Below are 25584 nucleotides of genomic sequence, written 5' to 3'. Positions count from 1 at the left end.
TATGTCCTTTTTTTCCTAGTCCAGGACACACTCCAGGGACACGTGCTGCATTTTACTTTCTCTCGGGTCTCATTAGTTTAGAACAAGTCCCCTTGGCTTTTCCCATCTTTCATAACATTTATTTTTAAGAGTATAATATTGTTTTGTATACTGTTCCACATTTTGAATTGATCTGATAGTTTCCTTATTTTGATTTACAGTAAATATATTTGGCAGAATACTGCATCGGTAATATTGGTATATTACATCATATAAATTGGTACATAATGAAGTTACCACCTGTTGGTATGTTTAGATTACTTGGTAAAGATAGTGACCACCAGCTCTCTTCACTGTAAGGGAACCATTTTCCCTTTATCATTAATAAGTAATCTGAGAGTGACACTTTGAGATCATATGAAGATACATTCACTTAGTAGCTTTAAAATCAGTGTAGTGATTTCATAATGCTAATAAATTAACATTTTTCTGTGAAGGGCATCTCCCCTTAAAAAAAATACTGTGAGCTCATAAATTCTTTTATTGTTCAGTGTGTTGCAATTCTTTACTATCAGGAATCCCTTCAGGGTAATTCTCATGTCCTTTTGATGTGATTGCATTACTCTTTGAGCAGATTACTTAATTTGAAATCCCATATTTATCCTAAATGTATCTATTGGTGTTTTCTATACACCAGGATTTATTGAGCTATTTATTCTTATCCAATGTTGAATTGCTCTGACAGTCTTTCCTAATTTCCATCATTTTGTCTTATGATTCTGTATTCAAAGAGAATATTACAAGGGGCTTTCCAATACTTTATTCATTAACGTCCATTCTGCTGCTTTTCATATTTTTTATTTCAGTAATTTTGTCTTTGTCTCAAAGAATCCTGTTTTTCTTGAGCTTTTCTTTTTCATAGCACTTTGTTCCTGTTTGATACAGTATTCTTTTACATATATGTGGGAATACTAATTAAAATTGTTCCAGGTATAAAATATGTCTCACCAGGAAACCATTTGCTCAGAGTGCTGACCTTTGTCCTTATTTTTGAGCTATAGACTTTGCATTTCTGTCTATTTGGAGACTAGAAAGACTAGGAACCCTCTTACACTGTTGGTGGGAATGTTAATTTTTAAAAGCCACTATGTAGAACAGTATGGAGGTTCCTGAAAACAGTAAAATAAAAAGACTAGAAAGGGTAGATTTGATCAGTATATAAAGAGCTTTCTCAGTCATTTTGTGTGCTCCGTTTCCAGTTCTCACGAGGCTTTCCTCTCCAGAATTTGCGAGCTGACTGTGATCCAAAGGCAGACCTTGTTTCACAGCTGAGAACTAACCATAAGAAGCACAGGCCTCGCTTAAGCAGAGTGTGGTGTAGTGGTCCTTGGGCTGTGCTGTAAGCACAAACTGAAGCCAAGTGAAGCTTAGGATAAATGCTCTTTGAACATTTCATAAATTGTAGACTTGGAGTGGGGGGTATTCTTCCAACTTGTTGGTTTGTTCCCATCCTTTGCCAGGAAATCTTAGGCTGCCTTCCTTCAGTTAGGGCTTTATTTAGCATTAGTTAAGCAGAAACAGATAGTTAGAATGGAAGCTCAGAACTTGTAGGAGATTTCACTGCTCTACCAGGTTGGTTTTCCCTGTTTATTGCAGCACTCTGAGTGAGCTGGGATACTGCTGTCTCCCCTACTACCTTCTTCTTAGATTGTAAGACCTACCACGCAAATCCTGCACTTCAGTTAACAGGCTGATTTCTAATGAATTCTCCATGATAACGGCTGCGGACAGCTTTTCTGGTAGACACTGGCATGGTTCCCCAGGCACTCCCCTCCTACCCCATAGCCCTTGGCCTTCTTTCTATCTAGGCTTCAGAGTTTATTGGAACCCACAGGGCACAATTCAGCAACCCCTCAGGTAGCTCTGTCCTTTGTACATGTTCAGTCACAGGCTTTTGACATTGGCTTTTCTGTTGATCTGAACCTATCTATTTTTTGGAGGGGGTCATGTTATGCCGCTTGTGGAATCTTAATTCCCTGACCAGAGATTGAACCCAGGCCTCCAGCAGTGAAAACACTGAGTCCTAACCACTGAACCATCAAGGAATTCCCAGAAACTCTTCTTAACCTTTAGGAATACTTTGAAGGTTTTGGTCTCTTGATTGTATCCTCCTTAGTTTTCCAGTGCTACTGAAGACAATTTTTCCTATTCATATTTTTTCCTAGGAATTTCAGTGAGATTTATGAAAGGAGAAGATATATTAAGTGGGCTCAGCTCACCACCTTGTAAACAGAAGTCTGCACTAATTGTTTAGGGAACAATTAGAGGGAAAATTAGAGGAAAAACATAGGGAATAATAATATCTGTTAAGTGCTTTCCTTGTATCCTTAATGATTTTATGTTTTACTTGTGTTTATTCATTTAATCCTCCCCAGACTTGGAGATGTTTAGATACTATTATGATTCCCTTTTTTACACATGAGAAAATTGAAGCACTGAGAGATTGGTAACCTGTAAGAAGTGGTAAAGTGAAGACTCCAATCTAAGGATGTCTGGCTTCAAAGCCTGACAATAAAAGAATGTTTTCAGTTCTTTCGAGAAATGTCCTAAGAAGGAAGGTATTATCAGTGATTATTAATTCCTTTAGAAATTTGATTAAAAAAGAAAAATAGACAGTAGCTGGTATGTGGCAAGAGTTGAAGGAAGATTATGTTTTTACACTGTAAAGACTTGAGTCTGTTGGTTGAGTATTGGGGAATCCAGTTATGTGCATAAATTGAAAATGTAATATTACAAGAAAACATTCAGAGGAGAAACATACTACTGAATTAGGCAAGAAGAGATGAATTTTTGAGGCTGAATGAATGGTGTACCAGGTACAAATGTGAAGGAATGTTTTTTTCCCTGAAATGAGAGGGAAGAAAAAGATGATTGTTGATGTTAAGGAACTTTCTGATGGGGTGAGAAAGAGTGGGGATGCCTGTGTTAAATTATCTACTTGGTTAGAAAGTCGAAGTTGTTGATTAAGGGAAGGGCAGTGTAAAGAGCTATAATTGGGTACAGAAAAAAAGGTTTAGAGTAAGTGTTTTGGGAAACAATTACCAGTTTCTGATAATCATTATTAAATTTTTTGTGCCTTCTTCCTAGGAGTTCTTTATAAATTCCTCATCTGGTTTTCCTTATATCTATATAATAATTCTTTACATATATATAGAAAGCCATAATAGTATTTAGTGTGGCAGACATTAGTGTATTACCAGGTACACTCCTTTCGTTACCCAAATCAGTTTTTTAAAAAAATTGGGCACATGTTATCAGTTATCAGCAAAATCAGTAATAGCTACCACTAATTGAGAACCAATTGTGTTCTTTTTGTATTGTGCATGTATGTGTTTGTTGGTGATTGCTCACAGACATGGTTATAGACATTGTTATCTTCGTTACTTAAAAAACTGAAGCAAAAGACGACGAAATGACAAGTAACTTATCCAGTTAAATGGTAGAGACATGGGTGAAACAAGGGTCTTTCATGTTCTGAAATCTGTGCTCCTTCTAGTCATTGTATTTCCCTTATGCTAGCCTGTAACTTCTTTTACTTGGTAGCGTGAAAGGAGTGGTTCTTTGCCAGACAGCTACTGAGTTATGGCCACAGACATGTATGTGTTCCTTTTTTTATTCGTATTTTTTCCATTATGATTTATTACAAGATATTGAATATAGTTGCTGGGCTATACAGTAGGACCTTGTTTATTCATTCTATATATTGATATAACATTAATAGTTGATGTCTTCTAAACCCAACTCCCAGTGCATCCCTCCCTCCCCCATTTCCCCTACTCCTGTAACCATAAGTCTGTTCTGTGTGTCTGTGGGTCTTTTCTGTTTTATAGATAAGTTTATTTGTGTTATATTTTAGATCCCACATATAAGTGATGTCATGTAGTATTTTTCTTTCTCTTTCTAAAGACTTCATTTAAGTATGATAATCTCTAGGTCCCATGTTGCATCAAAGGGCATTATTTCATTCTTTTTTTTAAGCTGAGTATTATTGCTATGTGTGTGTGTATGTGTGTGTGTAAGGTTGGCCAAAACGTTTGGGTTTTTCCATAAGATGTTACCAGAAAACCTCAATGAACATTTTGGCCAATCCTACACACACACACAAACCAGAAAACCTGAAAGAACATTTGGGCCGTCGTGCACACACACACCCATCTTATTCATTCACCTACTGATGAACCAGAAAACATGAAAGAACATTTGGGCCAATCCTACACACCCATGCACCCATCCCCAAACACACACACACACACACACACACACACCCCTTCATCTACTGATGAACATTTAGATTGTTTCTTTTCTTGGCCACCACTGCAGGGCTTGTGGAATCTTAGTTCCCTGACCAGACACTGAACCCAGGTCCTTGGCAGTAAAAGTGTCACGTTCTAACCACTGGGCCCAGGGAATTGCTTACATTGTTTCCATGCCTTGGCTAATGTAAATAATGCTGCTATGAAGTGTTCCTTTTTTAAAGTAATATATATTACCCCTAGAGTAGTTCTAAAACTTGGTATTATTTCATTATCTATGTTCTACTAGAAGTCATTTATTTCTGTTTATGTTACAAGTATGATTACTCAGAGTGACATACTGCAGTATATTCAGGACCATTATTTCCATAATTGTTCCAAAGAATGTATATTATTAGAGGTATTAATAGGTATTCTAAAAAAAGGGATTCTCATGATAAAATGAATTTTGGAAACACTGCATATTATATATCCCCTTTGGAGAACTCAATGGGTATTAGAGAATTAAAATCTATAATAAAGATAAATATTTTCCATCATTTCATTACTTTACTTGAAAATGGAATTTTGTTTGGAAGAATTTTCTTCTCATTGTCTTAAGGCATTAGCATTCATTAGAACTCAGTTTAGTAAATGCTAATATATCAGTAGACTACAACTAAGCCTCTGTTTTGGCACATGCTGGTTAGCCTTTCATCAGCTGAGTGTGTTTCACTGCTAGAGCTACTTACAAATCATGTTTGGATGTATTCCAAATGAATACTTACTCATTTATGCTAACCTTTAAATGGTGCCAGTATGTCTTGCTTCCCATTGCTTTTATGCTACTGTTTCATTTTAAATAGTCTATGCTTTTTCAGCACACTTCAGTTAGAAATGGTTGCATGTTTTTTATTCTTGCCATTTCAGATATGGGAGAAAGGACTACCATAAATGTAAGTGCAGATGGCAACAATGGAACCATAGAGGATGGTAGCGACAGTGAAAATATTCAAGCAAACGGAATTCCAGGAACACCGATTTCTGTTGCTTATACACCGTCCTTACCTGATGACAGATTGTCTGTCTCTTCCAATGATACTCAGGTAGAAATAAAGGAAAAAGTCCTCTTCATCTTAAACATTGATAGGCTACCAACACCTTGTGGTGAATATATCCAGTTGATAGTGCTGGCTGATTTCAGTTTGAGGAAATAAAAGCTTTTTTTTAGTTGATATAAATCTGAGCAGTTTATTCTTTTAAAATATTGATCGCTAAATTTCCAACTTGGAATGTGTCTTATAGGTGTTCATATCTCTCTCCCATTGAAATTACATTAAAAAAAAACATTCTTATCACATATTTATAGGATAATTCTAGTATATTAGGAGAAGAAAGAACTTTTAGCTAGAGAACATTGTCTTTGTTAGGGCTACAGTGAAATCCATACTGTAGTAGTGATAGGTCCTCCTCATCCTTCCTCCCCTGTATTTGGTATATTTTTTCCTTACCTTTTTAGATAAGGGAATCCTACCCTGAATCATGCCCCATGCATAGGGGTAAGTCTTCTTGGCCTTGCTGGCCTTCATCAGTTAACAACTTTTAAACATTGCCTGATAGTCTCAACTGTCTTACGTCTTATCTGCACAGAGCAGATAAAATATAAAACAGGACAAAAAGATAAAATACCCAAAGACGGGTAGTAGAAAGCATAGCTTAGGCCATGGATGAAGTATCTTATCAAGGCATGATGTGCTTTTAATAGTTTCTGTTAGTAATAGTATAAACCAAGTAAACGTTAAGAGTTTGGTAGCGGGGAATGTTTTAAAAGAGATATTTATTGTTGGGGATGGGAGTGGCATGTCACCGTAAAGAAAAGCCATGTGGCCCATCCCTCATCTGATTTTCCTTCCAGTAGAATCCCATACCCTACTAACTGAGTAAAGTATATCAAAGACTGATGTGATTTTATACTTGCAAATGCTTTTATTCACGTGGTGTGTTCACTTGTTTAGGAATCTGGAAACTCTTCAGGACCTTCACCTGGTGCTAAGTTTTCCCACATTTTACAAAAGGATGCCTTTCTAGTATTCAGGTCATTGTGTAAACTGTCAATGAAACCACTATCGGATGGACCACCGGATCCAAAGTAAGTCCTCAGCTGTTCTGCCTGACTGATGCAGGTTTTGAAGCTTGAACCTTCTTGTGTCTTTGGAGTTTCTTTTTTCCTCTTTGTCTTTTAGGACCTTCAAAATTATTTTTTAGGGTTATTTTACTTAAAAAGGAATTAAAAAACAGTGAGTATCAAAATTTAGCTAGAGTAGATGCCTTGCACTATTTCTGAAAGCACACGAACAGCAATATAGAATTGTGTCTGGTTCATTGTAGGTGCTCAGCAGGGATTGAATGACTGAGTGAATTATTTTTACAGTATAGTAAGTAACACTGGAAGTAATGTAGCCCTTTACATGTATCCTTATGCTAGGCATCTGAAAGCTGCCAGTTGAAAGGTAATAAAACCTAAGAGAAGTAAATCTTAAAAGTCAGAATGTAAGATAATAACACACTTATTAAGGTCTGAAAAAATGCCATAAGATAATATTCTCCTGTGGGGAGCAGGAAATACTTTAAGATAAGAGTCACTTGTCTGATTCTCATCATATATATTAAACAGGAGAGAAGTGCCATTTTTCTAAGTCATAGATTGGCAAATGTCTTTCCATGTAGATGATTCCAATGCAACTGATTCCTGCTGAAGATTGAGTTTGGAAGTTACTAGAGAGCTCTGCTCCTCTGATGTTGCAACATGATGTGTTATATAGAACGTCAGTTTTGGGAGAACTTTCTGGAATAAGAGCTTGGAGAAGGCCTGAGTGATTTTTAGAAAGGAATATTGAAATAGGGGGAAGTACATTTTAAAAATTCATTTTAAAACTCTTATTTCAGTTTCTAGATGTCAACTGGGAAGAGGACTGGAGACAGTTATAATAAAAACTTAATTTAATTAATGTAAATTATCCTCCTATATGGTGGGCTTAAATCAAATGCTAGGAAATTTTGTTGGACCATAAAAAAAAAACCTTCTTGACCACCAGAGTCATTAAATACTGGAACTGAATTTTGAAAGATATCAGATTTGCCACCCCTAAAACTGTTCTTTTTCCAGAATATATGATTTTCTGTCTTGAATGGTATTTTTCCAAAAATAATAATCTCTTATATATAGTTACATAATTTTCTTTTTTGTGTTTGCTTCTCTTTATATTTTGTGGCCTTTCTAAGATGATGATCCAGGAATTGTTCTTTAAGCTGGAATCATATTAATAATTTGAAACTACCCCATGAAAAACTGCAAACCTGTAATTTCCAGCTTCTTTTGCCTGTCAGAAGTATACTTGTGTTGTAAGACAGTGATTTGCTCATTTCTTCATTGATAGATATCTTATACTTAGTAGATACTTAATGTTTAGTACATGAATAAAATCCATTGATTATTTTGATCCATACTAACAAGGCATTCTGTTAGATGCTGGGAATACAACTGGTAAAACATTAAAACTCCTGTGTTAGAGAATGGTAAGCTACAGGATTTAGTTACCGTTGGAATTGAGTGAAAAGGGTGATAAATGTGAACTAGACTAGGAAATAGCAGTAGTGGATAAGTCTGGGAAAGCTCGGCATCAATACCTGGCCCACTCTGTATTTTCCTGTAGCTATTCAGTCTTAGCTCTCACTGTTTCTAACTTGATTTATCTACTTTTTGGCAGAGTGGTTGGTTTTGGTTTTGGTAATACTATATTTGCTGTACATACAGATTCTTAGATTGAGAGGCATAGGCAGGCCATCTTGGAAACATGACTATGTATTACTGAGCTGTGATATTATTGGTTCCAGTTTCATTTCAAAGATGGCAGTATTTTTTGTGATTCCTATTTGCATAAGATTAAATATTCCCTGTTAGTTTTAGGTCCTTGAGTCACTTGACACTTTAACCATAAAATTTTTAAGGTAGAAATCAAGAGCAATTAAGTTTACTATATGGTGGAAATGTGACTGAGTACAATTTGGAATAAATAAACATAAGGACCATCTGCTGAGCATTTAAATGTGTCCTGTATTTGCAAAGTTGCCAAGGATGAATCAGTCAATCTCCTTGGTCTATTGGACTTAAAAAACCTGTTTCAATGGGAGAAAAATTGTATTTGTGAAATCCTGATAATTAAAATTCTAGATATTGATCAGAAAAATAAATTTTTAAATTTAAACTTACATGTATTTTTCAGCTTTTCATTATAAAAATATTTATTAATAGAGTGAATGGGTAAGCTACTAAGAGGTACAAGTATTCTAAAAGCCTCTATTTTTTTTTTTAAGTTTAAATGGTTACTGAAAAAGTAAGCTTTAAATAATGCTTTGTTAATGCCCTAATAGTGTTTTTTTATTATTGTTCAGGATTTTTGAGTAGCATAACTTGAAAAAAAGTACTTTGGAACCTATTTATACTAAATTTGGCCCTTCATCTGAGAAGTTCACAATGATTTCTAAAGAGTGAAATACATTTGTGAAAGAAGAGAACAAGGCATAAATCTTTTCTTGTTCAAAGGAACAGTAAGCTGATGTTAGATATGTGTGAATGGAATGGTTGTTTTCCCGTTTAAAAAGTTCTTGAAGTTATGTGGTAGAAGAGAACACCAGTGGAACTACCTATTACTAGTGGCTAAACTTATCTGTGTACTTTTCTTTTTTTATGCTGTAGAGTTTTCTCTCTTTCCATGTAAGGTTTATGAAATTACGTGGTATAGGAAATATCTTAAGAACAACCTGTTGTCACCATGATGCTAAACTTGTCCATATACTGTGCCTTCTTTTTTGCATTTTAGGTCTCATGAGTTACGATCCAAGATTCTTTCACTGCAGTTACTTCTATCCATTCTGCAGAATGCAGGACCTATTTTCAGGACAAATGAGATGTTTATTAATGCTATAAAGCAGTATCTGTGTGTTGCACTCTCAAAAAATGGAGTTTCATCTGTCCCAGAGGTTTTTGAGCTTTCTCTTTCCATATTTCTTACTTTGTTGTCAAACTTCAAGACACATCTGAAGATGCAGATTGAGGTATGTTCTGCATTTGGGCATTGTTGGATATTTCATTTGTTTCATGTTAAATCATATTTTAACACACTGGGAAGTTTAGAACATGAAATAATATTTGTGTACTGTTGTGTTAACATTTGCCTACAAAATGCTAAGCACTCAGTAAGCACTAAGAATGCCGAATCAAATTAAGACATAGCTCCTGCCTTCACGGAGTTTATAGTAGTTCCACGAATGATTTTAATTGTCTTGAATTAATTTGGTCCTCACAATAACTTTCCTATTGTATGTATGGTACGTAATAGTGAATTTGGTTATCTTGAAAGGAAGTTCTAAATAAATACTTTGTCTACGTGGTTTTAAGCTATTTAAGTTTTTAGTACTTTAAAGAGGTGATCACGAAGAATTATATTTTAGGGGTTATATTTAGGAGATTTGAAATTTTAACTTTTGTATTTTTTCCCCAATGTACTTATTATATTCCTCAAGTTTTCTCTCAACATCTTTGAAACTAGAATAACAGTTACATCATTCTAAAACATTTCCAGAGACTTAGCAAAATGAAACTAGGGAATGTTTCCAACCATGACATGTATTATGCAAGTGTACCAATTCATGATCTTTTTTTCACACCTTCATATAATTCTGTATATAAAAACAGTACTTTATGTTTTACCTATTTAATGGGTTTCTTTTTACAATTTGTCCTTTGTGGAAATATTGTTTTGATTGGGACATGATATATTTTAGAAACACTTTTCTGCTAGGCAACTTGTACCTTCATGTTTTGTTTGATATGGTATGCAGGTTACATTTTAATTTTTAATCCTGACTCCAAACTAATAATTTATTAGCTCACAGGAAGGACAAATTATTATTTTCCCAGAGTTTTGATATCTCCTTTATTGTAAATGTTCTGTAGTATCAAAATTCATGTAGAACATTATTATAGGAATGAGACAGAATAAAGCTTTGGTATTTAAAGTAAAAATTTTTTAATTTGGGTCCTATTTTTGGACAGGAAGCAGTTTCTGGTACATTTTTGTTGCAAAGTTTTTGAAGTTTGCCGTATATGTATTAAAATAATACAAGGCAAAACTAGAAAGTTACTACTTTTAGATAGTTTTTTCTCATTATCTTCAGGAACTACAAATAAGAGACTTTAAAATAAAAACTTGTGGAACTTTTGCTTCTGTAGCACACCAAAAGTATTTCATTTGATGATGAGGCATTTAAATTGACATTAGAGAATTTTGGAAGACTTTTGTGCATTCAATTACTACTACTCTGAGATGACTACTTTAAATACTATTTAGATGACTGTGTGAAGTATAAATTCTTATGGAACCAGGTACCATAAAGCTCATTTAAGTTGTGATTACTGTTTCTATAAAGTTAATTTGATATAAAAAAATTTGTGTAGGCATGAATTTAAAGGGAAATTCTTACAGAAATTTCCTATCTGTTCATAGATGGTAGCTTCTCATTAAAACTATTGTAGTAATAGTCTGTTGTTGTTTTTAAGTGATCAGGTTTATTTCACTCTCGATTGTCCTCTGTGGGGAGAATATGAAGATAAAACAAGATAAATACAGATATGCTTTTGCGAGTACTGAACATATTCAAGTACAGGATGAACTGTGTTCCAATTGGAGAAAAGCCAACATAAGACAACCTAAATTTGCAAAACAGAATTGAGATGGTTGTTACATGAAGATTTATTTTATGAGAATATTCACTTCAGAGTTTTTATAATATGATTTTTCCTTGGGTAATAACTTACATATCTATTTCAGAAAGTACAGTTTATACACACTTTTTCAAGACAATATATTATGTGAAGACAAAGTACTTCTGTTATTTTACATGTTATTTCATGATAGGTGCTCTGTAAATCTATGGAATTTGTTTTCTAGACCCCCTGTTGATTGACATGCTGTCTTAAATTACTCTGATAGTCTTTTGATTATTAGTGCAATTCAGTAACCTGTGCTGCTGCTGCTAAGTTGCTTCAGTCATGTCCGACTCTGTGCGACACCATAGATGGCAGCCCACCAGGCTCCCCCATCCCTGGGATTCTCCAGGCAAGAACACTGGAGTGGGTTGCCATTTCCTTCTTCAATGCATGAAAATGAAAAGTGAAACTGAAGTCGGTCAGTTGTGGCCAACTCTTCGTGACCCCATGGACTGCAGCCTACCAGGCTCCTCCTCCCTCCATGGGATTTTCCAGGCAAGAGTAGTGGAGTGGGTCGCCATTGCCTTCTTCGTCAATAACCCATAGATAATAGCTAAAGACTTTTTCCTCCTGTTTCTCCAAATTTGTGTTTTTTATTTATCCCAGAAATGAGAGAGATTCACACTGATTCACAGCACCATTAGAGCTTCTCATCTTTCCGTGGTGTACTTACTCCAGACGAAATATCCAACAGTTCCATTTCTTAAACAATTAGGTCCAAACAACTAAACAATAGTTTTTCTGAACAATGAAGTCTGCATTAAATTGAAGAAAGTAGAGAAAGCCACTAGCCCATTGAGGTATGACCTAAATCAAATACCTTACGATTATACAGTGGAAGTGACAAATAGATTCAAGTGATTAGATCTGACAGTCTGCCTGAAGAATTATGGACTGAGGTTCCTGACATTGTACAGGAGGCAGTGATCAAAACCATCCCCAAGAAAAAGAAATGCAAAAAGGGAAAATGATTGTCTGAGGAGGCCTTACAGATAGCTGTGAAAAGAAGAGAAGATAAAGGCAAAGGAGAAAAGGAAAGATATACCCATTTGAATGCAGAGTTCCCAAGAATAGCAAGGAGAGATAAGAAAGCCTTCCTCAGTGATCAGTGTAAAGAAATAGAGGAAAACAACAGAATGGGAAAGACTAGAGATCTCTTCAAGAAAATTAGAGCAAGGGAACATTTCATGCAAAGATGAGCACAATAAAGGACCAAAATGGTATGTACATAACAGAAGCAGAAGATATTAAGAAGAGCTGGTAAGAATACACAGGAGAACTATACAAAAAAGATCTTCACAACCCAGATAATCACGATGGTGTGATCACCAACCTAGAGCCAGACATCCTGGAATGCAAAGTCAAGTGGGCCTTAGGAAGCATCACTACAAACAAAGCTAGTGGAGGTGATGGAATTCCAGGGGAGCTATTTCAAATCCTAAAAGATGATGCTGTGAAAGTGCTGCACTCAGTATGCTAGCAAATTTAGAAAACTCAGCAGTGGCCAGAGGACTGGAAAAGGTCAGTTTTCATTCCAGTCCCAAAGAAAGGCAGTGCCAAAGAATGCTTGAACCACCGCACAGTTGCACTCATCTCACATGCTAGTAAAGTAATGCTCAAAATTCTCCAAGCCAGGCTGCAGCAATATGTGAACTGTGAACTTCCAGATGTTCAAGCTGGATTTAGAAAAGGCAGAGGAACCAGAGGTCAAATTGCCAGCATCCGTTGGATCATCAAAAGAACAAAAGAGTTCAAGAAAAACACCTGCTTTATTGACTGTGCCAAAGTCTTTGACTGTGTGGATCACAGTACACTGTAGAAAATTCTGAAAGAGATGGGAATACCACACCGCCTGACTTTCCTCCTGAGAAATCTGTATGCAGGTCAGGAAGCAACAGTTGGAACTGGAATGGAACAACAGACTGGTTCCACAATGGAACGGAGTATGTCAAGGCTGTATATTGTCACCCTGCTTATTTAACTTATATGCGGAGTACATCATGAGAAACGCTGGGCTGGATGAAACACGAGCTGGAATCAACATTGCTGTGAGAAATATCAATAACCTCAGATATGCAGATGACACCATCCTTATGGCAGAAAGCGAAGAAGAACTAAAGAGCCCCTTGATGAAAGGGAAGTACTTTCATTTGAAAGAGGTGAGTTAAAAAGTTGGCTTAAAACTCAGCATTCAGAAAACTAAGATCATGGCATCTGGTCCCACCACTTCATGGCAAATAGATAGGGAAACAGGGACAGACTTTATTTTTCTGGGCTCCAAAATCACTGCACATGATGACTGCAGCCAGGAAATTAAAAGACGCTTGTTCCTTGGAAGAAAAGTTATGACCAACCTAGACAGCACATTAAAAAGCAGAGACATTACTTTGCCAACAAAGGTCCGTCTAGTCAAGGCTATGGTTTTTCCAGTGGTCATGTATGGATGTGAGAGTTGGACCATAAAGAAAGCTGAACACCAAAGAATTGATGCTTTTGAACTGTGGTGTTGGAGAAGACTCTTGAGAGTCCCTTGGACTGCAAGGAGATCCAACCAGTCCATCCTAAAGGAGATCAGTCCTGAATATTCATTGGAAGGACTAATGCTGAAGCTGAAGCTCCAATACTTTGGCCACCTGTTGGGAAGAACTGACTCATTTGAAAAGACCCTGATGCTGGGAAAGATTGAAGGCAGGAGGAGAAGGGGACGACAGTGGATGAGATGGTTGGATGGCATCACCGACTCAATGGACATGAATTTGAGTAAACTCCGGGAGTTGGTGCTGGACAGGGAGGCCTGGCGTGCTGCAGTCCATGGGGTCACAAAGAGTCAGACATGACTGAGCCACTGAACTGAACTGAAGTCTGCCTTTGGGGGCGGGGTTGGAATGGAAGCACACATAAATTGAAAGAAAAAATGTTTTATGTCATTGTTAAACAGTTAGCAGTTACTGACTACTGGAATGTATCAGCCTAGAGAACGCTGCACAACTTCTTAGACCTTGAAATCAAATTGGACACTGCCACCCTCATTTCTTCCTTTGATTTTCATGCACTACCTGCTTCTTCTCATAGCAACCACTAAACCCCAGGTTTGCGAAAATGATGATGTCATTGAAAGGAATGTAGTGTGATTTAATTGATGATGAATCTGTGAACAGTATTTTGAGGTATCCACAGATACTCAGAGGGACTGTTTTATTTCCCTCTGAATTTTCCCTCAGAATTTCTCGTGGCATCCCTCTTGAGTTTGCTGCAACATTCTGGGGTGCCTTGGTGCAGTATTTGGGAACTGTGGCTGCAAATATGCATTGAAGGCCTACAGTATTTGCCATGCAGTGTAGACACAATGCTTAGCAAGAATGACTTATATCTACCCTCTGAGAGCTTACAGTCTTACAGGAAATACTGACATTGGGCAAGTCAGAAATATGTTAAATTTTGTGAAAGAAAAGCTCATTACAAGGGTACATCACCTGTTTTGGGAGGAGAAGATGTTAGTAGTCCTAAATTATAAATATCAATTTTTGGATTCATAATAGCATGTGCCATAAAAGTTATTATGTTTTCTAGTTTTTCTTTATCACTCATCCCCTCTTAAGTTACAGTTACTTTTCCAAAATAAATATGAGTCTGAAAATTCTTAGCTCTTAAATTGAAATTAATTAGGTTAACTAAACCCTTTGTGCTGGACATTAGTTGATGTAAAGAATAGTTAGAAATAGTTTTGTAGTTTTCAGACAGAGATTTCCACTTGTGTGAATAATTATAAAAATATAACAGTATATGAGAATTAGATCCTTTTTATTATGTAGATTATAACATTAGTTACTTTAAAATCTAGGAACCCTCAGGCTGGCCCAGTACTATAATGTCTGAAAAAAATGTAACTGATGAATAGAATATAGTTTATGGTCTATGGGGGATTAAAAAATGAAATAGGAGTTTTATTAATTTTGTAAATATATTTAAGAAGTAATCTCCCAGAACTCCAGGTTTTTGCAGATTTCATTTGTAGTGACTGTGATAACAAAATACGGTGATGTGAAGTACAGTTCTTTTATTGCAAAGGCCAGTGGAAGTGACCAACTCACATTATTGAAGTCCTGACACTTCAGAAACAACTCTAAAGGAGTTGAACCCCAGGACCCTGGGTCCTGATCTTTGCTTTACAACTAAGGGACATTTACAAAGTGATCACATATATGAATTATAAACAATATTTTAAGTAGAGGTTTTTCCCTAATCCCAGGTGTTCTTTAAAGAAATTTTCCTATATATTTTGGAGACCTCCACCAGCTCATTTGACCACAAATGGATGGTTATTCAGACATTAACAAGGATTTGTGCAGGTATTTGAAATTACCCTTCTTTATTATCTCTTTCTTACTGTGAGATATTTAAAAGGCCATATTCTAGATGCCTTTTGTTGAAATTAACATACTGCTCTGTTACAGATGCTCAGAGTGTAGTGGATATATATGTAAACTATGATTGTGACTTAAATGCAGCAAACATATTTGAACGACTAGTAAATGATCTGTCAAAAATTGCCCAAGGACGAGGCAGTCAAGAACTTGGTATGAGTAATGTTCAGGTAAGAACTTGAAAAACATTTTCAAACTGGAACTTTGCCAAGGAAGAGCTGTTTGTTTTCTTTAAAAGATTTGTTGTTGTTTTAATTGCTTTTATGAATTCTTTTGTAGGAACTGAGCCTAAGGAAAAAAGGCTTAGAATGCTTAGTGTCAATTTTGAAGTGCATGGTTGAATGGAGCAAGGATCAGTATGTGAATCCCAACTCACAGACAACCCTTGGTAAGCTGACATTTGAACCTTCTTTTTCGTCATTTAAGTAATACTGTGGAGGATGGTTGCAGATGCCACTGAAACAGTTTCATGACACATTTCCCATTTAGCTGATGAAGCAGAGTTCTCTGTGAGTTAAATAACAAAACTTAAAATTATGAATTTCCCAACTTAGTTATCCAGTCTTTTTTCTTTCTAAATCTTCCAAAGGTATTTTGAATATCATATTAAAGTGAATCACATTTATGCAGTTTTGTTGAAGTTAGTTGAAAGTTGAAAGTTAAGTCGTTCAGTCGTGTCTGACTCTTTGCGACCCCATGGACTGTAGCCCACCAGGCTCCTCCATCCATGGGATTCTCCAGGCAAGAATACAGGAGTGGGTTGCCATTTTCCTTCTCCAGAGGATCTTCCTGACCCAGGGATTGAACCCAGGTCTCCCGCATTAGAGGCAGATGTTTTAACCTCTGAGCCACCAGGGAAGCAGTTTTGTTAGAGGATAATTTTAGAAGAAACAAAAACCGGAAATACTTTAAGAAGATTGACTTGTTCATTTGTGTTTGACGTTTATCCTTACTCAGAACAAAACTCATAGCTGCAGAATCATCTTGGTGTTATCTTAGTCAGGAGTGCTTTGAGGGGAAACTATTCCAAAACTGTTCCTTGAGCAGAGAGCAGAAACCCAGTGAATACTCAGCACTGTAGTTGTGAAAAGAACTGATAGTGCAAATTGTACACGTACTAATTGCAGTGTATTGTAGTGTCAGTGTGTATGATCTGTTACAGGACTTAATACGTTATTTGTATTAAATAATATTAAGCAACATGAAAGTATCTTGCCTTATTTGAGAAATCTTTTTCCTTTGACAGAGTAATTTATTGAGGCAGTTTTTCTACTTACAGGTCAGGAAAAACCCTCAGAGCAAGAGACGAGTGAAATAAAACACCCAGAGACAATAAACAGATATGGAAGTTTAAATTCCCTGGAGTCAACATCATCATCAGGAATAGGCAGCTACAGCACACAGATGTCTGGCACTGATAATCCGGAGCAGTTCGAAGTCCTCAAGCAACAAAAAGAAATAATAGAACAAGGGATAGACTTGTGAGTGTACGATTTTAAGGAGAAATGTTACTGAATATTCCTCTGCCAGTTCTGTGCCACCTTGTCCTGGGTTTCTTTACATCTCTAGATTATATTTAGTCCCTTCTTATTCCCACCCTTCAGTAAATAAAATGAGGCACAGTTCTCCCAGACCCAAGACTTCCAGTGACTCCTTAGTCCATGCCCCTTGTTTGTTGGAGTCTAGCCCAGACAGACCCTTGTGATGCACGTTAATTTTGTACCATGTTTTACGTGCTGTTGAACATCACCCGAGCAGTTTTGCTTTGTTCATTTAGCTCAGTTAAAGAATCCCCGATTGTATTCCCTAAGCAGGTGAGAACTCAAAAAATTTCAAATATAGAATGTTTCCTGCCAGTGTTGCTCCTTTATAGGTTTCATATTTTCCTCACTTCAGTTACAGATGTGTTACTCTTATTAGTGATTTATTGTTACTGCTTGCATTTTTATATGTTGATAAGGTGATCACCTCCTTTTCAGATTTGAATACTGTACCAGACCTTGCTCTTGTGAAGTCAGTTTTCCTGCTAAGCTGTGTGCTATCAGCTCCTGGGCTGTTTTGGGTCTAAATAGGCCCATACTACTTCCCTTCCTCTTATCACCCATCTCTTCTTTCAAAGAGATTCTCTAAGGAAAACTGAACTTGCTGGCCTTTCTCCATGAATCTCAATCCATGAATCTAAACTGTTAAATTCCCTTGTATGTTTACTTGACTTGCTGCTTCCACTGTAAAGCATTTCTTCCTGAATCTTAAGCAGCAGCTTTTGCTAAATGTTCAGGGGTCCCTTTTCACTGTTAATGTAAAAGAAAAAAAGTTGATAAAATGTACACATACTCATTGTCATAAAACTATAAAATCTCAAAAGTAGCCTCAGAAACAGCCATCAATACTTCATTTATTCTAACTGTTCAGTCAGTATTTATTGAAGTCCCATCTGTTGCAGACATTATGCAAAGTGCTGGGAAACCTGATGAGTGAAACAGTCCTTGTTTCTGGGGTCACAGGGTCTAGTATGTGCAAACAGATGCTCATATCGAAATTTTGTAAGTGACTCAGCAAACACGTTTCGTACTTGGGACCGTTTACCAAGAACCATGACGGTTCAGTTCAGTTCAGTGGCTCAGTTGTGTCCGACTCTTTGCAACCCCATGGACAGCAGCACGCCAGGCCTCCCTGTCCATCACCCAACTCCTGAAGCCTACTCAAACTCATGTCCATTGAGTCGGTGATGCCATCCAACCATCTCATCCTCTGTCATCCCATTCTCCTGCCCTCAATCTTTCCCAGCATCAGGGTCTTTTCAAATGAGTCAGCTCTTCGCATCAGGTGGCCACCAAGTATTGGAGTTGCACTTTCAACATCAGTCCTTCCAATGAACACCCAGGACTGATCTCCTTTAGAATGGGCTGGTTGGATCTCCTTGGAGTTGAAGGGACTCAAGAGTCTTCTCCAACACCACAGTTCAAAAGCATCAATTCTTTAGTGCTCAGCTTTCTTTATGGTCCAGCTCTATCCATACATGACTACTGGAAAAACCATAGCCTTGACTAGACAGACCTTTGTTGGCAAAGTAATGTCTCTGCTTTTTATTATGGTGTCCACATTGGTCATAACTGTCCTTTCAAGGAGTAAGTGTCTTTTAATTATATGGCTGCAGTTACCATCTGCAGTGATTTTGGAGCCCCAAAGAATAAAGTCAGCCAGTTTCCCCATCTTATTTGCCATGAAGTGATGGGACCAGATGCCATGATCTTCGTTTTCTGAATGTTGAGCTTTAAGCCAACTTTTTCACTCTCCTCTTTGACTTTCATCAAGAGGCTTTTTAGTTCTTCTTCACTTTCTGCCATAAGGGTGGTGTCATCTGCACATCTGAGGTTATCCTTATATTCGATATTACAGTCCAAGTATGGGCAAAATATATTTTCTACTAGTACTGAGTGATGTCCATAGTGGAATGTGTACAGAGTTATGCCAAGGTAGGAAAATTCATTTTGAAGTATTAATACTCAGGAGTGAGGGAGCACTCACTGGGCCCTTGAGTGGACATGTCCCCTGCCTCCAGTCCTCCTCCTAGCCACTGTGCTTGTGTTCTGCTTCACACTTCAGTGAGCACAGTGTGCTCGCAAGGTACTCTTCCTCAGCTCTTCCTTTCATGACACCACTCTGTCTGGTCCCTCCTGCCTGCTGACCATGCCATCTCAGTCTTGGTATGGGCTCTTCATCCAGACCACATGTCTTAACATTTCCAGTGTCTGTCCCTCATGACTTCAACTACTGTGTGCTAACATCTCACAACCCTCAAGTGTTATTTTTCACATAGAAATTCTGCTGAACTCCAGACTCTTCTCTAATTGCCCATTGGACATCTCTCCCCTGAACACTGCATAACTTCTCACACTTGGGATGTCCATAACCATATTTATCAGTCCCCATAATCAACTCCCCGGTACAACCCAAAGCAAATGACGAACACAAAACCCTATTGTTTCCCATTCAGAGTAGTAACCCCAGCATGTTAGTAAGTTATGAGCTAGAATCGCAGGAGTTACCTTAGATTTCCTCAGTTGATCTGATTTTTCACTAAATCCAGTTGATTCTACTTCCAGAATATTTCCGCAGTTTATTGTCTTTATCTCCCCACAGTTGTTTTCTCAAGTCACGCCATCACCATTTCGTGCCTTGAGTAGTAAACTTTTAGTTGGCTTGCCTTTCGTTGGTCTTATTTATTCTCTCATGTTTTCTTACACTTAGCTGGAGTCATCTTTCTTTGAATGAAATCTGCTTCTGTTTTCCTCCTCTCTCCCTCTTACAGAGGATAAAGCCACAGCTTTTTCTAATAGCACATAATACCCTCATGATTTAAATCTGCTGGTCTCTGAGGTACTTCTTCATCTCACCTGATTTTTCCAACAATGCAAAGCTATTTAATATCATGCTGTTTTATGCTTTTGTGTGTCTGTATGACCTCTTCCTCTCTAGCATGATTTTTCTGACTGTTCGTAAGAGTTGTAAGCATTCATCAAAGCTCAGCCCCACAGTTGCCTTCCCAGGAACTCGATCACAGTCATCTCTCTTAGCCAGTCACCTCCTCTGCTATGCTGTCTTCTCAATAATATGTTATTTGTTGCATTTTCACTGTTACATGTTTTCTTAATTTATAAAAATTTTAAAATAATTTTTACTATTACAATTAAATTTTTTTCCCTCAGAGTGAGAGCTTCTCGAGAGCAGAGGTTGTGTTTATCTCTGGGAAGAATCCTTGATTTTGATTTATGTATGTGACAGCAGTTTAATTAGGAATTGATAGGGGCGTGTTGGGAGGACAAGCAGGGGAGGACATTTCAGACAGAATGGCACTGGCAGAGGGACAGGAGGATGTTTGAGGACTGTGGTTAAGCACAGCAGGAGGTGACATGAGAGCATTGAGTTGGATCCAGATTACAGTTCAGTTCAGTTCAGTCGCTCAGTCGTGTCCGACTCTTTGTGACCCCATGAACTGCAGCACGCCAGGCCTCCCTGTCCATCACCATCTCCCGGAGTTCACTCAGACTCAAGTCCATCGAATCCGTGATGCCATCCAGCCATCTCATCCTCAGTCGTCCCCTTCTCCTCCTGCCCCCAATCCCTCCCAGCATCAGAGTCTTTTCCAGTGAGTCAACTCTTCTCATGAGGTGGCCAAAGTACTGGAGCGTCAGCTTTAGCATCATTCCCACCAAAGAAATCCCAGGGTTGATCTCCTTCAGAATGGACTGGTTGGATCTCCTTGCAGTCCAAGGGACTCTCAAGAGTCTTCTCCAACACCACAGTTTAAAAGTATCAATTCTTTGGCACTCAGCCTTCTTCTCAGTCCAACTCTCACATCCATACATGACCATAGGAAAAACCATAGCCTTGACTAGACGGACCTTAGTCAGCAAAGTAATGTCTCTGCTTTTGAATATGCTATCTAGGTTGGTCATAACTTTTCTTCCAAGAAGTAAGTGACTTTTAATTTCATGGCTGCAGTCACCATCTGCAGTGATTCTGGAGCCCCCAAAAATAAAGTTTGACACTGTTTCCACTGTTTCCCCATCCATTCCCATGAAGTGATGGGCCTGGATGCCATGATCTTCGTTTTCTGAATGTTGAACTTCAAGACAACTTTTTCACTCTCCTCTTTCACTTTCATCAAGAGGCTTTTTAGTTCCTCTTCACTTTCTGCCGTAAGGGTGGTGTCATCTGCATATCTGAGGTTATTGATATCTCTCCCAGCAATCTTGATTCCAGCTTGTGCTTCTTCCAGTCCAGTGTTTCTCATGATGTATTCTGCATATAAGTTAAATAAACAGGGTGACAATATACAACCTTGATGTACTCCTTTTCCTATTTGGAACCAGTCTGTTGTTCCATGTCCAGTTCTAACTGTTGCTTCCTGACCTGCATACAGATTTCTCAAGAGGTAGGTTAGGTGGTCTGGTATTCACATGTCTGTCAGAATTTTCCACAGTTTATTGTGATCCACACAGTCAAAGGCTTTGGCATAGTCAATAAAGCAGAAATAGATGTTTTTCTGGAACTCTCTTGCTTTTCCCATGATCCAGCGGATGTTGGCCATTTGATCTCTGGTTCCTCTGCCTTTTCTAAAACCAGCTTGAACATCAGGGAGTTCACGGTTCACGTATTGCTGAAGCCTGGCTTGGAGAATTTTGAGCATTATTTTACTAGCATGTGAGATGAGTGCAATTGTGTGGTAGTTTAAGCATTCTTTGGCATTGCCTTTCTTTGGGATTGGAATGAAAACTGACCTTTACTAGTCCTGTGGCCACTGCTGAGTTTTCCAAATTTGCTAGCATATTGAGTGCAGCACTTTCACAGCATCATCTTTCAGGATTTGAAATAGCTTAACTGGAATTCCATCACCTCCACTAGCTTTGTTCGTAGTGATGCTTTCTAAGGCCCACTTGACTTCACATTCCAAGATGTCTGGCTCTAGGTTAGTGATCACGTCATCATGATTATCTGGCTCGTGAAGATCTTTTTTGTACAGTTCTTCTGTATATTCATGCCACCTCTTCTTAATATCTTCTGCTTCTGTTAGGTCCATACCATTTCTGTCCTTTATTGTGCCCATCTTTGCATGAAATGTTCCCTTGGTGTCTCTAATTTTCTTGAAGAGATCTCTAGTCTTTCCCATTCTGTTCTTTTCCTCTATTTCTTTGCATTGATTGCTGAAGAAGGCTTTCTTATCTTTTCTTGCTATTCTTTGGAACTCTGCATTCAGATGCTTATATCCAGATTACAGGGGCCTCTTTTCTCCGTGTAAAGGAGGTTTTGTCTTGTTCTCGGCGTTGGTATGCTATTGAGGGATTTTAAGCCAGATGTCCAGCAGTGACAGATTTCTGTTTTCAACACATGGCTTTGCCAGCAGCTATAAGAAATTATTGGAATGTGAGCAAAACACGAGATAGGGAGACCAGTTAGGAACTCTTGCAATACCCAGTTAATGGGGCCCCAAACTAATTATTGGACCAATGAAGGGAGAAAGGAAATGATTTAGAAACAGAGAGGTGACACTTGACTTAGATATTAAGCCATGAAGGAGAAGTCTCCAGTGACTGGAGCACAAGGGCATGTGGAGGAAATAAGACTCTGTAAATGCTTTTTGTTTAGGGAATGAGAAAGAGGTGCATGGAGGTGGATGAGAGAGGAACAAGCTGTATGTAGGAAGGTTTTTTGTATGTCTGTCTAATCAGTGTGAAGTTTATTTTGAAAACACTGGGTGTATAAATTTTTTTTTTTATAAAGGAAATAACGCCATCAGGTTACAGTTAAAACAGTCACCAAAATTCCAGTTGTGTGTTTTAAAAGCAGGAAACTTAGGATTAATCATTGAAGAAAAGGAAAATGAGCCAAGATTTCTTGAGCACTTGCTGCTGCTAAAGTCGTTTCAGTCGTGTCCGACTCTGTGCAACCCCAGAGACGGCAGCCCACCAGGCTCTGCTGTCCCTGGGATTCTCAAGGCAAGAACACTGGAGTGGGTTGCCTTCCTTCTCTTTTGCGTGAAAGTGAAGTTGCTCAGCTGTGTCCGACTCCTTAGCGACCCCATGGACTGCAGCCCACCAGGCTCCTTCATCCATGGGATTTTCTAGGCAAGAGTACTGGAGTGGGGTGCCATTGCCTTCTCCATGAGCACTTAGGGAGACTCTATATTAAAAGCATGAGATATTTAGTATTCATATCCTTACTCAGAGTTCATCTACTGAAGGGTCTTATCTCACATAACATGTGAAATGATCTGTATCAATGATAAAGATTGCCCTCCATTTGAGATTCTTGTCTAAGAAGAAAAAATAAAACTTTGTATAATGTATTATTTTTTGTGCATTTGTTCATTGATTATTTTAAGTAAAGTGCTGGAAAGCTAGTTTACTGTAGTTTTAGATCTTTTCAGGGAATATGAATGGTTTTCTGTTTCTAATGTTCCTTTTAACTTTAACATCATCCAGATTTACTAAGAAACCAAAGAGAGGAATCCAGTACCTCCAAGAACAAGGGATGCTTGGCACCACCCCTGAAGACATTGCCCAGTTCTTACACCAAGAGGAAAGATTAGACTCAGTAAGAACATCATGTTACTTCATCCTAGCCTTTTTTATAGGATTTCTTTTTAAGTTAATAATAATATGTGTTGCTGCCCCTTTCAAATGCCCTCCTAAGTATGTAAAAATAAGCTAGCTGTTCTTAATTTTGCTTTTTAATTTTCTATACTCAAAAAATATCTTGATTTTTGTTTTTTAATGCATTTGGTATGTTTAACTTCACATTCAAAATAGTTAATTTACCCTGTGGTTACTGGACTAGTTAACTGTGGATCTTATGGACTTCTCTGCTTATTAAAAAATTGGGTGTGTGGGAAATGTAATGTTCCACTAGGATATCAATTTCTGTCTTTTATTCTTCAGACTCAAGTGGGTGAATTCCTGGGAGATAATGATAAATTTAACAAAGAAGTCATGTATGCTTATGTGGACCAACATGACTTTTCAGGAAAAGATTTTGTTTCAGCCCTTCGTATGTTTCTGGAAGGATTCCGTCTTCCAGGGGAAGCTCAGAAAATTGATCGATTAATGGAAAAATTTGCTGCAAGATATCTAGAATGCAACCAAGGGTAAGCAGGATTCAGACTCAAATGTTTATTGATTGCTGGCTGTATCCAGACCCTCTTCTGGGAGCCTTGGGTGATCCATAACCCCGTGCCCCAGGGAACTTAGATTGTCTGCGACCTGGAAGTGATGAGACAGTTCCATAAAGTGTTATGAGATAGAACATAAATCTTGAGAGAGAAAATGAAAAGTGATATGGGGTTAGAGGTAAGTTATTTAAATGACGCATGTAAACAGTATAAGTTTATATCATGACACTTTTCTTTTTCCAGACAAACCCTTTTTGCTAGTGCGGATACTGCTTATGTTTTGGCTTATTCAATTATCATGCTGACCACAGATCTTCACAGTCCACAGGTATGGTATTAACCATAATTTTAAAATATCAGACATCCAAGAAATGTTTGAATTTCATTTGCTTCATAAAATTGTAATTCCTTCTTAAATATTAAGGAACTGTCACTTGATTTCTGATAGCCACTAATAAAAACATTATTTTTAAGGTTTTAGGTTTAGTTTCCAAAAACTTGGGAAAAATTATCTTTATAAATAAACCTATTTGCAAGAATTTAATGCTTCTTAGAGATGAGCTCCTAATGATACCTGTTGCTCTTAAGAGAAGAAATAAACTATATACTTATTATTAAGCTGAGATGAACTGGACAAATTGTAAAGTTTGAGATTAAACTTTATAGGAATTTTTTGGAAATGTATTTTGAGATGTTTAAGGCAGGATTGATACAGAAAATATTGACCACATGTAAGATTTTAATCATTTAAAATTTGTCTGTGGTATGCTACTGGCAGTATTGTAGAAGCAACTCACTTCCAGGGCTTGCATTATCTAGCATGACACTTTTTTCCATGGTTTTATAAAGCTGTCTACAGATAAAGACTTATTTGAATATTTTCATGTCAAGAATTTTCTGTCAGGTTTTTCACTCTAAACCAAAAGTAACTTTACATTTACACTGCCTCCCTTTGTTTTTAGAAGGTCATGCTTGTAACAGATTTTGTTCTGTTAATGAATTATAATGTTATACGCACTTGTGTCATATCTCCTTAATTTTCTTTTTTATTGTAGTTGATTTACAGTGTTGTGCCAGTCTCTGCTATACAGCAAAGTGACTGAGTTATACCCATGTGAAAGTGATAGTTGCTCGGTCATGTCTGGCTCTTTGCAACCCCGTGGACTTTAGCCCTCCAGGCTTCTCTGTCCATGGGATTCTCCGGGCAAGAATACTGGTGTGGGTTGCCATTCCCATCTCCAAGGGATCTTCCCTACCTAGGAATAGAACCCACATCTCCCACGTTGCAGGCAGATTCTTTACCATCTGAGCCACCAGGGAAGCCCCAGTCATACACATAGACATTCTTTTTTTAATACTCTTACCGATTATGGTTTATCCTAGGATATT

The 25584-nt window shown here is 37.6% G+C and overlaps 1 protein-coding gene across 1 annotated transcript in view; it reads left to right on the top strand.

The window, feature by feature from the left end:
* Positions 1–25584, top strand: part of ARFGEF1 (ARF guanine nucleotide exchange factor 1) — a 131472-nt gene that overhangs the window by 63320 nt on the left and 42568 nt on the right. The window contains exons 8-17 of the mRNA XM_068983519.1: positions 5202–5377; positions 6287–6420; positions 9152–9386; positions 15350–15449; positions 15555–15694; positions 15804–15912; positions 16804–17005; positions 23510–23621; positions 23966–24171; positions 24439–24523. Of these exons, the coding sequence (XP_068839620.1) occupies positions 5202–5377; positions 6287–6420; positions 9152–9386; positions 15350–15449; positions 15555–15694; positions 15804–15912; positions 16804–17005; positions 23510–23621; positions 23966–24171; positions 24439–24523 (1499 nt within the window). The remainder of the gene's footprint in view (positions 1–5201; positions 5378–6286; positions 6421–9151; positions 9387–15349; positions 15450–15554; positions 15695–15803; positions 15913–16803; positions 17006–23509; positions 23622–23965; positions 24172–24438; positions 24524–25584) is intronic.

The sequence above is a fragment of the Capricornis sumatraensis genome, chromosome 11 (genome assembly GCF_032405125.1).
Source record: "Capricornis sumatraensis isolate serow.1 chromosome 11, serow.2, whole genome shotgun sequence".
In the NCBI taxonomy this organism is placed as follows: Eukaryota; Metazoa; Chordata; class Mammalia; order Artiodactyla; family Bovidae; genus Capricornis; species Capricornis sumatraensis.
This window is presented reverse-complemented; position numbering and strand designations above follow the sequence as displayed.